The 16,307-nt window shown below is 39.5% G+C and overlaps 1 protein-coding gene across 3 annotated transcripts in view; it reads left to right on the top strand.

Moving 5' to 3' along the window:
• SORCS1 (sortilin related VPS10 domain containing receptor 1) overlaps nucleotides 1-16,307 on the top strand; it is a 528,310-nt gene that overhangs the window by 438,369 nt on the left and 73,634 nt on the right. For all 3 annotated transcript variants that reach the window (XM_058298482.2, XM_071215682.1, XM_058298481.2), the window contains exon 18: nucleotides 11,203-11,374. In XM_058298482.2, the coding sequence (XP_058154465.1) occupies nucleotides 11,203-11,374 (172 nt within the window). The remainder of the gene's footprint in view (nucleotides 1-11,202; nucleotides 11,375-16,307) is intronic.

Raw genomic sequence — 16,307 nt, forward strand, 5'->3', positions numbered from 1 at the left:
GACTTTTTGCAGAAAAGCATCTGCATTGGTGTGTAAGCTTGTGTAAAGAAAGTGTATGGTAAACACCAGCCATCAGCAGGTTTGATAAAAGCTCTGTTCCCAGAAGTAAGCTGCTCACAGGTGGAGGCATGACCACCCCTTGCGGGCCTATGGGATAACAGGGTCCATAGGAAGCCCTATCAGTCAGCATATCGTCTAAACTACACCTTTTGCATTAGTAACTAGAAGATGATTAGCTGAGACAGAGGCCTGAAGTCATCAAAGAAGGCCCCACACGACTGAATTCCCATCTGCACTGTCCAGAGCAGAGCGTCTCAGAAGTTATCAAGAGGTAAAGTGTAGGTGAAATTGAAAAAGAACCCTCTGGATTTCTTAATGGTCCTCCAGCCCCCACCCCAGATAGCACTTGACTGTGTATTGATTCAGTGATACCGAATAAGCAGAAATTCAGTGTTTAATGTAGTCACCAAAATGCTGCCATAGAAAAAGATTTGGCTCTTCATTTAAAAATCAATTAAAAAAGAAGCATGTGCATCTGTTTTATATATTTAAAAGATCAGTTTAGATCATCACCCCTAATCCTGCCCCCTTTCCTATACGACTGTCATTTGTTTGTTGAGCATGCTTCCAAACATTTTTTTGCATTTGCAAGTGAATAATTGTGCCAGGAGAAAATATATAAAATTAATTGGGAAGGTTGTTTTTATATGTAGTTTTCTACTTGAAGGTATTGTTCTTCTACTTGTCTTTTTCAAAGTTTAAAACTATATCTTAGACATCTTTCTAAGTACATATAGGACTATCTTCCATCTTATTTCTTTTAAGTCTCCCATGGCATTCCATAATATTGAAGCTCCTGGGATTATTTAGACAAAATTTTTGGAGGACATTTGGGTTCTTTCCTAAGTTTTTGCCATTATAAACGATGCTGCAATTAACGTCTTTGTACTATAATTATTATTATTAAAAACCAAGACAATTAGAGTCTCCTTTGGCAATGGGAGCTGCTAGGATGCAAAGCAAATTCTGCAAATTCTGCAAAGCCAACCTTTAACTTCTTAGACCTGAGTATCAGACAATGCCAAAAAGCTCCCCCACGAAAGGATAAAACGCTAGTTTCCTGCTCACATACTGCCTGTGAGTGCGACAAATTAGAGATTCATTTGTATTAACTGCCATCCTGCTTTAAAATAAAATGTCAGTGGTTCTGCAAGGGAAAATGGAGAAGGGTGAGTGGAATATTGTAAAATTAACGTGGTGGGGAAGAGTATTTCAGGGGGAAAGTACAGCAAAAGATGACCCTGGTGAAAGGGCCACCCTAATAGTGTTTTCCTTTTTTTTTAACATAATTTGTTTTTTTGTTTTTTTTAAAGATTTATTTATTTATTTAATTCCCCCCTCTCCCTGTTGTCTGTTCTGTGTCCATTCGCTGCATCTTGTTTCTTTGTCCGCTTCTGTTGTTTTCAGCAGCACAGGAAGTGTGGGCGGTGCCATTCCTGGGCAGGCTGCACCCTCTTTCGGGCTGGGCGGCTCTCCCCACGGGTGCACTCCCCGCGCGTGGGGCTCCCCCACGTGGGGGGCACCCCTGCGTGGCACGGCACTCCTTGCGCGCATCAGCATTGCGCGTGGGCCAGCTCCACACGGGTCAAGGAGGCCCGGGGCTTGAACCACAGACCTCCCATATGGTAGACGGATGCCCTAACCACTGGGCCAAGTCCATTTCCCCCTAATAGTGTTTTCAAGGGCAAGTCCTGATGCCAGTGCCTGGAAGCCTATGGGGTGAAGGAACCACCATGCACCCTAAGTCTTTCCAATGTCAGTGTTACCCCATCTCATGCTCAGGCTGTACAAATTCCCTTTAGTCTCAGGCTTGGATGAAATGCAGATGAATCCCCAGGACAAGGTGGGCCTGAATGTGAGTTCCTCTTTAAAGTTTGCACGGTGGGTGCCCATTTGCCTCACCCTATTCTGGACCCTGTCCCTCACCATATGATACACCTGCTGACATGCATAGAGAATAGAGTCTATTAAAGATCATCCTTTTCAGCCAAGTTTAACATACAAACATCTCAGGGTCTCCTTTCTCAAAGTTTAGTTGGAAACGTGGAGGACAGTACCGCATTTTATAGATGGTTACGGTCATGGTCACTTTCACAGTTGGCTTATTACCCTGTTCAAATAGCAGTGTTCTCAGCTCCACCTCCCTCACCCTGGTGAAAAAAATCTAGCCTTGGTTATTACTGTGCCCAACAGAAATGCTATTTTGAGGAGATGCCAAAAAACTTTTTTCAGCTGCTGTGATAAACTATATTGAAGTGAATGGGTGTGCCATTTTTGTTTTAGTACTTTGTGAGGATTGAAAAAAAAAAGCTGGAATAAGAGTTATAGTGAGTGAAGAATACCTCTCCTGGTGGCCGTGACCACCAGTCCTTTCTCCTATCCAAAAGAAGCAGCCATGGAACAGCAAGCGAGCAAAGTACAGCAGGTGCTCTCTCAGCTCCCTGCCTCTTCACCCTTTGCCCTGACTACTTCCACAAGCTGTTTTCTATCCAGATGGAAAGCAAGAAGCGTGGTATTGGAACCTCTGCCTGGTGTAATAGGGAGAGCAAAATATGACTGAGGTTGTTTGGATTGGTGAAAAGAGAGCAATTTTAGAATGAAACAAGGATTTGAATCGTGACTGCTGTTTACTGTTATCTTTAGCAAGAGACTTAGTTTCTTCAAGCTTTAGTTTCTTAAGCTATAAAATCTTGCTTTTGGACTTCAGGGTTTTGGGAAGAAATAAATGTAATGCATCTAGCACAATGTTTGTCATGTATAGGCACTTTAGAAAATGCAGATCTTACTACCAGTTGTCATCATTTAAGGGCTCCTCTAGAGTGAAGCAAAACGGTGGGAAAAAACTTCTATAATTGATATCTAAGCCCAGACATGTACATAATATTTAATAGTCACTGTGATCCTGAGCTCTAGGACATTTTTAATCTCAGCCCCTGTTTTTTCATCCATGAAACGTAGATAATAAATTGCATAGGCTCATAAAGTCACATAATTTGAAAGTGATGGAACCACTGTACACCAAAACACACACCTTTCCCTCTATTCCAAGCAAGCCAGATAATTCCTTTACCTGATTACTGAACAAATTCCTTCTGCTCAAATAAAATGGAATCAGTATTCATTTGTATATTTTATTGCATGCTAGTGGTGAAGTAACTCCAAATTTGTTCCTCTTTTTCTCTGTCATTGGTGTCTATAAATATCTCAGTTTGTACATACACAAGTACAAACACATTTACTCATACCTATATATGGTTAAATCTTGTTTCTACAGTTTTGGAATCAGGGAACATGCTGCACATTTAAGTTGCCAAATTAACTAGGACGTTGCTTGTTCCATGCCAACTATAAAAGATTCTGTAAATATAAAATAAAATGGGCATTGTGCTGGTTTATTCTAAGCAACTGAAATAATCTTCTCAAGGGGCAGACATCTTCTTGCTATTAAGCTAGAGATAATTCTAGATGTGTTAAAAAATAAAGCATGTATAGAAGTTTCTGTTTGTGGAGTTTCTTCAGAAGAACCACTAATCCCTCATGGAAGAATGTGCAAAGACAATTCTAACTGTTCCTCCGGCTTAGTTTCTCAATATATAGTGATGATATTTACTCAAGATGTTTAAAATGAATTTAAAATAGCATAAATTCAGTATCCTTATAAAACAGCTAGAAAAAATAGATTCTAGCAAAATAGGACTTGCCGTATTTTTGCCATGCATTTGAAAATTTTAAAAATATTCCCCTCCACACCAGCCATGGAAGCATTTAGAATTCTGCCAACCAGCGGCAGCCCTGCATTTGCTATCTCAAAGGTCTTCGGGGGCCTTGCTCTCTTCCAAGCATGACCTAATTCCTATTACTCTGTGGGACTTTGATGTTTTGGGCTGATCACTACTCAGTGAGAATTTTCAGTGTGCATCAAGGAGAATAATTGGTCCTAAAAGGGGAAAATGTATTTAAAGTTCACAGATAGGAAGTCACTTGCACTATTTCCAGCCTAAATGCTACTGGGGACTGTGTAGCTATTTTCTAAGAAAGAACCATGCAGTCTCACAGCAGACACAATTAATTGTTTGTTGGTACAAAGTTGACTCTTCAGAGTAAGAACACTCTTCGATGTGGTTTTCCTGCCTTTTCATGGGAGAGCAGTGGGTTGTGAAGTGAACAGGGTGGTGAATATCGTTGTATGTGGAGGAGGACTACTTCCTGACATAACTGTTCTCACCCATGACAATGCACTGACTTTTCAATTCACATTCACGTACCACGGCATAGAGGACCGAGGCCCAGAGCTGCCATTCATACCCTATATAACGCTGAGAAACTGTAAACTGAGCTTTCGTTCCTTTTGGGCAAAATTAAGGGACTGGATTGGCTGTTCTTTGAGATCCCTTCAAGTTCTGACATTCAGTGACCAAATGACTCAGTATTAGGATTCATTGGAGTGCAAGTACACAAAAGAAGGGAACATTTCTTTATATAACTTGTCGTACAACTTGCTGACTCAGATGATTCTGCGAGCCATTCTCATGATTCTTGATATTAAGTCATTTAGTTAAGTACAGCCATATGTCCCAGTTCATCGATGCTGGTACGTTCTACTCACTCTCCATATTAAATGGCTCTCTGTTTCTATCCCACTGAATGCAAACCAGGCTTTCTTTCCCATGACAGCCCCCTAATCTTAAAGTCTGCTTACTCAGTTTAAGGGGTTAGTCTTGAGAGCTATTGCCTTAAGGAGAGAAACTTGAAAAACCTGCTTAGTCACCAGGGAAACCCCATTCTTTCAGAACATTAATGTTATGGCTGCTACGTGGGAGCATTGTTGATAAAAGATGGGCAGACTGCCACTCCAGCAGACCTTGTCATATGGGATCCCTCCTGAAATCTTCGGGCTGTGCACGTCTGCTCCTGATGAGTATAGCTACCAATGGAGTGTGTTAGCCTGCAAGTCTGGAACAAGCCCTGTTCTCTGGAGATCTGAGTTACCACCACCACTGCTTTCCCAGCAGTGAATTTCTCTGAGTGCAGGTGTAGAAGAATCCATCTCTGCTTTAGCTATTAATAAGCAGTGCCATTGTAGCCCTGGATCGCCAATGCCAGAGAGCTCTAGTTATGTAGCTCTTTTAATTTATACACAAGAACATGCACACATAGCTGTTTTCCCCGTGGCACATTTACATTACTAAGGGGGTGAGTATAGGAAGATTTTAAGTCTTAACCATATACTGTATTACAGAATGAACCCCCTCCTCTATCAACAAGGCTTGCTGCACTATTTCTTTAAGAAAAGTTACATTGTAACAAGGCAGGGCTTACCATTGAAAGACAAGGCACATGAAATTAAAAAAATAAAACAAAAACTCTATTAATTCTTCTCTTAAAGCACACAAATGAGGGGTCAACAAAACTCCATGACAATAAGAAGGCTACCTTGGTCCTTACCTGTGATAACTACTGCAAAAAAAAGGAAGAGAGAGCCTTGCAGAAAAGCATGATTCCTAAACTGATCTTTAAAGGAAGATGGAAGTTTGATAGGACCAAAGAGCTTCCCAAGAAGAAGGAAGAGGACAGGCCAAAGAACAGCATGTCTTTTCAGAATGGCCTGAGCTCAGGAAGTGTGAGGGGCCTTGGAAAGAGCTGCAGCTGGACTAATGGGTTGAGGCCAGACGGTGGACCTCAGCTTTAAACCTGAACTTATCCTTTATGAATAAGCCCATAGAAAGTCTTTCAATGATTTTGACAGAGGGGTTGGCCTGATTGGGTTTGAACTAAGATGATCTTCATAATAAGAGGCTGGCTCCTATTTTGAGGGAACTTGCTATCTAATAGTAAGTTAATATTTAATACTTTAAATACTAATTTTACTAATTTTGATATTTTAATATTAAATTCTTACAATGTACCAGACTCTGTGCTAAGTCTTTTTGCATGCATTATCTCATTTAATCTTCCCAAGAAGATTAAGTTCTTCCCAGGAACTTTATGAAAAGATTCTCTAATAATCCCTGTTTTACAGGCAAAGAAGGTAATTTGCCCAAGTTCGTACATTAAGAATTTAAACTCAGGGAATTTGATACCACAGTACTACTTTTAACCTCCAAGGGCAGCAGTCCTGAGTCCTGGCTGCATGTTAGAATCACCTATAAGAACTTTTTAAAAAATACTGATGCCTAGAATTCTCAATTAAATCAGAATTTCTAAGGGTGAGGCCCTGAGGGTCCATATATTTTAAAAGTTTCCCCAAGTGATTCTAAAGGGCAGACAGGCTAGAAATCCCCAGAGCTAGACTACACTGAATAGATATAAGCATCAGTGTTCTACCAACCCACCCCCAAATCACAGGAGAAAAATCAACTACCTAGTAAAATCACAGAAAATGCAGAATTTCATTGCTTTTTCCTAGTTTTACTCACAAAAACAAAACAAAGCAAACAAAAAAAATCATATGACATTCATCTTTAAGACTGGCAGGCAGCAGAGAAATGAAATCAAAGAGGGTAGGGGTAAAAATGTAAAGGTGACAGGCCTATCAAGGTAGGAAGGAAGAGAAGAGCCAAAATTGGGGTGTTGATGTAATAAGGTACTGTCTACTTATGAGCTACTGGTAATATCAAAGGCACACTTACAGAATGTTTCCTTTTCAGTAATTGTACAAAGACTCCCTTGCCATTACAAAGCACTTTTCTTCTTGGCATATTGAAGAATGGTTTACCAACTAAATACATCTCAGTAATATTCAGAGCTTAGGTCCAATGTAATCATAAGTTGCCTTATTATTGTGGAGGTAGCAGCTCCATTTAATAACATATTAAATGCATTATTCATTTATGTAACTCAGACCTAGGGACAGCTGCTGGGATGAAAATAGAGCCATTCTGTAAGGCAAAAAGCAGGTGTGTGCTTACTTGAGTAAATGAACTCTGTATTTCTGTACAATTTTCTTGTAAATTTCAGGGACAGGTCTGGGAGGGCTAATGTGATGCCATTTTCGTCTAGGAAATAAAATGGTTTCAGAATGGTTTTTAACGAGCATTAAAAAAAAAATTTACCAGCAGCCTTTTCTGTGGCAGAATCCCATGGGGGTGAGTTCTTGCTTTGGATTTATGCAGAGCTCCTGTTGCTGCAGGATTCAGGAAAGCCAGGGGCGATGATTGGTCTGAACAGAGATAAACAAAAGGAATGTTCTGTAGCTGATGGTACCAATGGTGATGGCTGAGCCCAAACCTTTTGTAGCTGCTCGCCAAGACAAAGTCACAGGTGTGCTTGGATGCTAAGTGATTAAAAATCCTAACCTGGCTCAGTTTGTGGAGTGACTTGCCTGTGAAACACAGAGGTTGGTTCTAAGGCACAAACTTACCAGGATGCCACAATTGCTGCATGTGGCATTGCTGGTCAATTTCTTGTAAATATTCACCTATTCCACTTCTTTTTTCTCTCCCTGGAGCCTACCTTCATTTTCTCTTCTAACCAACAAACACCCAAAGCACCCATGATAGATTTTTTTTCAAAATGTTGGCTGGGGTGATATTCAGAACACTCAGAATTGACAGTGGTTAATCAGAATGAAAAGTGGTCTTAGTTCTGAAGTTGGGTCTTGGAGGTTCCTTTGCTGTACCAGGTGTTAACGCTTTAGTTGCTGAATTGTGAAGAGGACTAGAGGCTCCCAAGATGGAATCAGCACAGGTGGATTGGTGAGACAGGTGATTGGAGGGCTCTGAGGAGTGGCAATAGCCAATTGCTATGCTGATTATTCAACATTTGCAACTTACCAATCCATTTACAGTCATACCAGTATGGACCTTCTGATTACAAGTCTTGCATATCTGGGCCACAAAGAGGCCCTCAAGGAGCTTTTGTTTGTGTCCACACAGACACACACACACACACACATGCACACAAAACATACAAGACATAGAGGATTCCTATCCAAGAAATCACAAAGAACCCTTTAAGAATTTAGAAGAGGAATGATCTTACTCCATTTAAGGAGATAGTACAGTGTAGTGGTTAAAAGAGGATGTGCTTTAGAGCCAATAAATAGAGGCATGTGGGGTCTGGGGATCCCCAAGGGTAAAATCTATAATCTTAGATCCTGAGGAATCTAATTTCTATAAATCTTCACAACAGTTTGATATGGTTATGAATTCCAAAAATAGATATTGGATTATGTTTGTAATCTGGTCTGTACCTGGGTGTGATTAAGTTATGATTAGGGCTTTGAGTGGGCCACGTCCTTAGGGCATTGAGTCCCCACCCCTTGGTGAGTGGGTACTCAACAGATAAAAGGCATGATGAAGAACAGAGTTGAGGGTTTTTGATGTTGGAGTTTTGATGTTGGAGTTTGATGCTGAAGCATTAAGCAAGTCCTGGGAAGAGAGAACCTGAGCCAGGGGAAGAACACAGAGGAACAGAGGTGGTTCCTTAGACACGGCAGAAACCCCAGGGAGAGAGACAGAGCCATTCGCCTGATAGTCTACAGCTGACCTTGTGGAGAGAAGCAATGTCTAGAGAGTCTCATAGTCTACAGCTGACCTTGTGAAGAAAACAGAGGACCTGAGCCCAGAGAGAAGAAAGACCTAGGAAGAGAGGAACCCTGGCAGACCTTGCCAGCCATTTTGCTCTAACACGTGAAAATAGACTTTGGTCAGGGAAGTAACTTATGCTTTATGGTCTGTTATCTGTAAGCTCCTACCCCAAATAAATACCTTTTATAACAGCCAGCAGATTTCTGGTATTTTGCATCAGCACTCCTTTGGCTGACTAATACAATCTTAATATCTTCATCTCTATATTGGGAATAATAGTAATATCTCCCTGGTTAGGGATATTTTAAAGGTAAATGTGATAATATATGTAAAAACTTAGCACAATGACTTGAACATGGTAAGTACTCTCTAAATGTAACTTCTTACTGTTTTACTGTTATATTAAGTCAGGGAAATCGCTTTTGAGTAAGCAGCAGATGAGCTGCACCTAAAAGAGTAGGCAAATTTTCAACAGCTGTTGGGGCATGCATATGGACATAGAAGCAAAAAGAGCAAAGGGAAAGAAATATTTTCAAAGAGGATTGAAAAAAGAGTTTCACTAGATCAGAATGAGCTTGTGGAGAGTCAAGAAAAGTAGGATGAAGTTAACTGTGGAGGGCTTCATATGCAAGATTACAGGATTCGAAGCTTATCTTAAGTACATCTAGAAAGATTATAGCAGGAAAGAAATTATTATTATTCAGTAATATAATTGCTAATATTACGTGAGTACTTGCTAATTGCTGAGGTGGTTTTAAGCACTCTGTATATGTCAATCCATTTAATTCTTAACAATCACCACTCTAAAAGGGGAGGGAAATACTATTGTGATCCCTATTTTTAGATGAGAAAACTGCTCAAAGTAACTTGCATATTCACACAACAAGGAGATGGATAATCTGGTAGGTTAAAGTGGAATTTTAGGAATATTGTCCCTGGTATTTCTATGTAGAATGAATTGAAAGTGGAAGGGAATAGGAAGAAGTAGTTACATAAGAGTAATTGTCCTTGGAGAGATCCATGCTTTCAGGTAGTCAATGCTAAGATAAGGAACAGAGAGGAGCATTAACTAGACTTGAAGGGATTGGAAAACTGTAACTTGCAAGCCGTATTTGGCCCACTACCTATTTTTGTAAATAAAGGATTATTGGAAAACAGCTACAACCATTAATTGTCCATGGTCACCTCCACACTACAACTTCAGAACTTAGTAGTTGTAACAGGAACTGTAAGGCAGGCAAGTGTAAAATATTTACTATATGATTGTTTGCAGAAAAAGCTTGTCAACCCCTGTTCTAGAATAGTGAGTGGTAAGACCTTGGGCTTTGCTTCCAGTATGAGTTCTACCACCAGCTGTAGGCAAGTAGACTTGGCAAACAAATATAGGAATAAATGTGGTTACCTCGGACCCCACACAAAAAGATGATGAATACGTAGCACTGGTCCTCAAAAATCTTATAGGTAGGGAAGTGGACTTGGCCCAGTGGATAGGGCGTCCATCTACCACACAGGAAGTCTGTGGTTCAAACCCCGGGCCTCCTTGACCCGTGGAGCTGGGCCCAAGCTCAGTGCTGATGCGCACAAGGAGTGCTGTGCCACGCAGGGGTGTCCCCCACGTAGGGGAGCCCCACGCACAAGGAGTGCACCCTGTAAGGAGAGCCACCCAGTGCGAAAGAAAGTGCAGCCTGCCCAGGAATGGTGCCGCACACACGGAGAGTTGACGCAGCAAGATGATGCAACAAAAAGAGACAGATTTCCATGCCACTGACAACAACAGAAGCAGACCAAAGAAGAACACGCAGCAAATGGACAAAGAGAACAGACAACTGGGCAGTGGAGGGGGAAGGGGAAAGAAAAAAAAATCTTATAGGTAATTTATCCTACAGCCACAGATACCAATTTTACTATGAATCCGACAAATTGTGTAGGATTTATTTGTAGGAGAATTGCTTATTTTTCCTATAAAAGCTAAACCAAGAATAAATACTCAATAGAATAGGAAGGATTTTCTCAGTTTGCAAAGATTAAGGGCTCCTTTATGTGAAATTCAAAATGGATAGCGAGTATGACCTCTTATGAAACATTGGATAGAAACTACAAGATTCAGCCAACTCTTTTTGCACTATACCATTACTCCAGCTTCGGCTATCAGATTTAATATTGACTCATATAACCTATAATAATTCCTCTTTTCTCTGAATTGCAAGCACCCTTGCAATGTGTATTACTCATTCTACCCCTTAATTATGTAACCTTTGAAATATCTCTTCGGTTATCCCTGTATACCTCTTCAACTAGATTATAACCTCATTGAGGGTAGAGACCATGTCTTCTACTACTATACTTATTTCCCACTGCTCTGAAATGAAGAAATGATTCATTGATTGTTTAATTAATTAAAGGGGGATAGATTAAAATGTTAATGATAGAGAAAGATTGTTCTTATGATCCTGTCCCTATTGGGTGCTTCATTTGAATTAACTCTAATCCTCACAGAAACGTGAAAGGTGGTTACTGACGGCCCTCCAGGCTAGGCAATAGGTCCAGCATAAAAACTTGGGAGTGATCTGAATTATAGTGAGCTGGATTATGACTTGAGTTTTTCTCCCTATAGGTATCGGAAGGTTGTTTCCAATAACTGCACTGATGGAGTGAGAGAACAGTACACTGCCAAACCACAGAAGTGTCCAGGGAAGGCCCCGCGGGGGCTCCGGATCATCACTGCTGATGGAAAGCTGACAGCAGAACAAGGACACAATGTCACTCTCATTGTACAGCTGGAAGAGGTAGGACTGATTCCTGTTTTCCCACTGTCTCCTGGAACCAGTGATTTTTCCTAAGGAATCATGGTTTTGTTTACCTTGCTCACACTTTTTTAAAAAGATTTATTTTTATTTATTTCCCCCCCCACCCCTGTTGCTGTTTCAACTCCCTGTCTGCTCTCTGTGTCTGTTAGTTGTGTGCTCTGTGTCTGCTTGTCTTCTTTTTTAGGAGGCAATGGGAACCAAACCTAGGACCTCCCATGTGGGAGGGAGGTGCCCAAATGCTTGAGCGACATCTATTCCCTGCTTGTTGTGTCTCCCATTGTGTTTCCTCATTGTGTCATCTCATTGCATCATCTTTTATCAGCTTACTGCATCAGTCCTTTGATTCAGTTCACTGTCTTACTTGTCCTCTTTAGGAGGCCCTAGGAACCAAACCCGGGACCTCCCATGTGGTAGGTGGGCACCCAGCTGCTTGAGCCACATTCTGTTCCCTACATATCTCTTTTAACTTTCTCAATTTTGGACATGTCTTAAATTTTTTATTTTATTCTACTTCTTGTTCGTTCTGTTTAGTTATCAATTCACCTTCTCTGATACTTTTCTTTAATTATTTTCTTTTTTCTGTTGTTGTTCTCTCCTATTTAGTCTCTTCCCTCTTGGGTGTTCTGTTTGGATTTAACCTTGACTTATTGGCACTTTTAGCAAAATGTTTTCACAGAATACATTAATGGTATTCCTGGAATACTTTAACACACACACATACACAACCAACCAGAAAGATTCTGTTTTCTTCCTCTGAAAGTCTGAAGTCCTGGCTTTTCTTTCTAAAGGTGACATGTTACTCCTACATAGAGCACTATGGCCAACCTGAACATGATTCAGCGTAATTTCTTTGGCAATTTAAAGTTTTGTGTTTATGTAGCACCTCAGAGATATCATTATGAGCATCAATTATTACTTGTCAAATTACTATTGTCTAAAATTTCTGACTAGGTTATATAAAGGTGCAATTCATTCTATGTATTTTAGAATGTACACAGGCATTTTTGTCATCGTGTAAATGAAGGTGATGTCCTATAAAGAATAAGCACTTTTATTAAATGAGTCCGGTTGTTAAGCCAGGCATTCCTACCTGCAACCACATTATCCGAGTACCTAAAAGATGGCTGGCACAGTGCTAGGCCCTGTGAATACAAAAGGATTTCAAAAGTTAACAGTGTTACCAGGGGTAAGGTAAACAACAGTGCTCCCAGGCCTCAGCATGCCTGAGAGTGTCCTGGAGAAGAGGTTAAAGCATACTTTCCTGAGCTGCAGCTCCAGAGGTTCTGATTTAGTAGGTTGGAGTGGGACCCACGAACTGGTATTTAAAACAAAGCTCACAGGTTTTGCATTTTGCTTCAAGAAAATTTTTTTTTTTTAAAAAAAGTTCAAGGCCAAGAAGGACAGAGAAGTCTGAAATGCTCTAGACTGTGAAGCAAAGGGGAAGAAATGAAGCACTTAGAACTGCTTTGTTAGGTTTGACCAAAATCATTAGTATTTTCTTTCTTGTTGGAAAAATAACTGATGTAATGCATTTGACATTCTGGCATAGGCGATTCTGATGCTTTTTGTCTGAGGCCCACACTTGGAAAAGCAGTGATCTGACATAATATGCTTATTACCTCTCTATAGCGTGTCTTTCAACCATACTTAATCTCCTAAATACTAATATTCCCCAAATCCTACAGTTTTAACTAGAATGATATAGGAAAATTTAGGCCACTTAGAATGCTCACATTTCACATAAAGAAACTCTTTGCGTACTTATGGTAGACTAGCTTGCAGCAGACCGAGTGTATGTGTTTATATTTAGAGCAAGAGTGAGAATGAGAAAGGAAAGAGGAAGAGGAATGTGGGAAAAAAACCAGGAGGATTTGAGAGGCCACAATTCCTTTAAGAGCTGGGAAGTTTACTGATGTGAGTCTATTTTATGTTGTATCTCCCCTCACAAACCTTACCAGTTAGTATGCCACATTGTAAAAGAGACTCAGATTCCCAAGAAGAAAGTGTGGGCTAAATTTTGTTTGTAGACTCACGAGGCTGGTAAGATAAAAATTGGACTTTAGCACTACCAAGGCGGCTGTGACTCACAAGGACAAATCCCAGAGAGAAAGGAAGCACAGAGAAGTAGCCCCATAGTCTGTGACTTTTATATCCTGGAGATATTTGACAATTCCTAAGGGGTACAAGTGAAATAGAAAGTCTCAAAGAAGATGAGAAATTAAACAAAGTTTTAGAAGTTTTATATTGTTGAGTAGAGAAAAAGGGTGAGTTTAGGGTGAAACTTGGGGGGATAGGGGGAGCTTGATATAAAACCTCAGTTCTTGGGGCTCCTGGAAAGGTATCCCTTAAGGATGAGATTTAAGCAGAACTAGCCCAGACCCTTTGAAAGCAAAATCCAACCTCAAATTAGTTCAGTTTTTGAAAGGGTCAGGGTAATTGATTTTTCCCTACTCTAAATATCCACTGTAAGCTAAAGCACTAAATCCTCTTTGGAGTAAAATAACATAAACCCGAGAATTTACCCGTTTTATTGTTGTTGTTGTTGTTTTCATGTAAAAGGTTGGACATTTAATGAAAATTCTCAGGTTTAAAAAGAAATATGTCCAGTAGGGATAAAAGAAATAGAAAAAGACCATGAGATGTAAGTTTATCAAAATTGGCCTTTAAAATAACTGTGATTTACATATTCATTAATATAAAACAAGATGAAAAATTCAACTCTGGGACAGTAATTAATAAGAATTCCTGAATGGAAGTTCTAATCGTAACTGAAACTAAGAATTTATGACTGTACAGAAGATTGAACTCAGATGAAGAGAGGAAGAAAGGAGAGTTGGAAATATACCATCTGGGGCATGAAAAATAAGAAGATAGAAAATAGAGAAAAGAATTATAAGAGACAATTGGAAATTAATAAAAGGGGCTAACATAGATTTAATTGTATCCCAGAAGGGGAGGAGAGAGATAAGAAGCCAGAAACATATTAGAAAAAACATTTTCCAAAACGGATGAACAATATCAATACATAATTTAAGGAGAAGCAGCAAACTCCAAACAGGTTAAATATGAAAACAAACAAACAAACCCATACTTAGTAACATCATATTCAAATTGCTGAAACCTAAATAAAATGAAAAAAAAATTTTTTTAAGTAGCCCAGAATAAAAAAGAATGATACCTTTGAAGTGTTGGAAGAAAATTGTGAAGTTAAAATAAAGACCTTTTTTTCAGAAATAGAAAAAGTGATACTAGCCATAAAAATAGATTTCTATTAAGAGAACTACCAAAAGTTATTCCTCAGGCAGAAAGGAAATGAGCAGAGACAGAAGAACAAAAGTAATGAAAAGGATGAAGAGCAGGAGAGAAGGTATGTACATGGCTAAATTGAAATCAGTACTAACTATACAGAACAATAATACTAATCAGGTCTTGTATTCAAAATATATGATAACTTAAAAGTGGTCTAAGGTCCTTGACATATCTGAGAGGAGGTAAACGTACTAATTTATATTAGACATCCAAACATCTAGAATGTGTGCCTAAATAGCTAGTGTATCACCTAAAACAATTAGTAGGAGAATATTTAGCAGGCTATTGACAGAAGAATTGAAATAATTTTTTAAAAATGTCTAATTAATCCAAAATTAAACAAGAAAGGGGAGAGAAAAGAACGTAATACAGCTATGACAAGTAGAAAGCAAATACCGAAATGGAAGGTATAAACCCAAACATTATCAGTTATTACATAAAATACATAATTAGTGGCTTATGTGTCCTATTATAGAAGATTTCCTATATGCTTTACTTTTACTTCCATATTTAGGTCTGTGATCCATCTTGTACTAATTTTCTGTCTATTGTGTGAGGTAGGGACCAAGGCTTTTTATTTACTCCACATAAATATCCAGTTGATCAAGCACTACTAGAAAGATCATTGTTGCCATACTGAACTGCTATGAGCCTTTGTCATAAATCAGTTGACCATGAATGTGTGGGTCTACTTCTAGACATTCTGAATATTCTGTTCTTTGGTCTGTTTTTCAAACATACATTGATTGTTAATTTCAAACATTGTCTTAATTACTGTACATTTAGAGTAAGTCTTGATATCTGGTCATGTAAACCTTCTAAGAAATAGAACATTATATACACACAGATAGATACCATCATCAAAATTCAATAAATACATACAAGGAGATAAAATTGCAACACATTTTAGAAAGAAATTTTGAAAGACCTAATAGAATGCAGGGATCATGATTATGGATTGGAAGACTCAATATTATGAAAAGATGCCAATTCTTCCCACACTGATCATAGATTCAAGGCACTCCCAATAAAAATCCTGTCATTTATTTGTTTGGTGTTAAAATTTACAAGATAGGGAAACGGACTTTGGCCCAGTGGTTAGGGCGTCCGTCTACCACATGGGAGGTCCCCGGTTCAAACCCCGGGCCTCCATGACCAGTGTGGAGCTGTCCCTTGCGCAGTGCTGATGCACGCAAGGAGTGCTGCCCCACGCAGGGGTGTCCCCCACATAGGGGAGCCCCACGCGCAAGGAGTGCACCCCCGTAAGGAGAGCTGCCCAGCGCGAAAGAAAGTGCAGCCTGCTGAGGAATGGCGCCGCCCACACTTCCCATGCTGCTGACGACAACAGAAGCGGACAAAGAAACAAGATGCAGCAAAAAGACACAGAAAAGAGACAACCGGGGGAGGGGAGGGGAATTAAATAAATAAAAATAAAATCTTTAAAAAATAAATAAATAAAAAATAAAATTTACAAGATAGTCATAAAATTTATATGGAATTACAAGGGCTTGAATAGCAAAGATAATCTTGAAGAGGACAAACAGTGTTACATGACTTACCGTAACAGACATAAAGCTGTAACAATTAAGAAATGTTATGATGG

The sequence above is a fragment of the Dasypus novemcinctus genome, chromosome 6 (genome assembly GCF_030445035.2).
Source record: "Dasypus novemcinctus isolate mDasNov1 chromosome 6, mDasNov1.1.hap2, whole genome shotgun sequence".
NCBI classification, from domain to species: domain Eukaryota; kingdom Metazoa; phylum Chordata; class Mammalia; order Cingulata; family Dasypodidae; genus Dasypus; species Dasypus novemcinctus.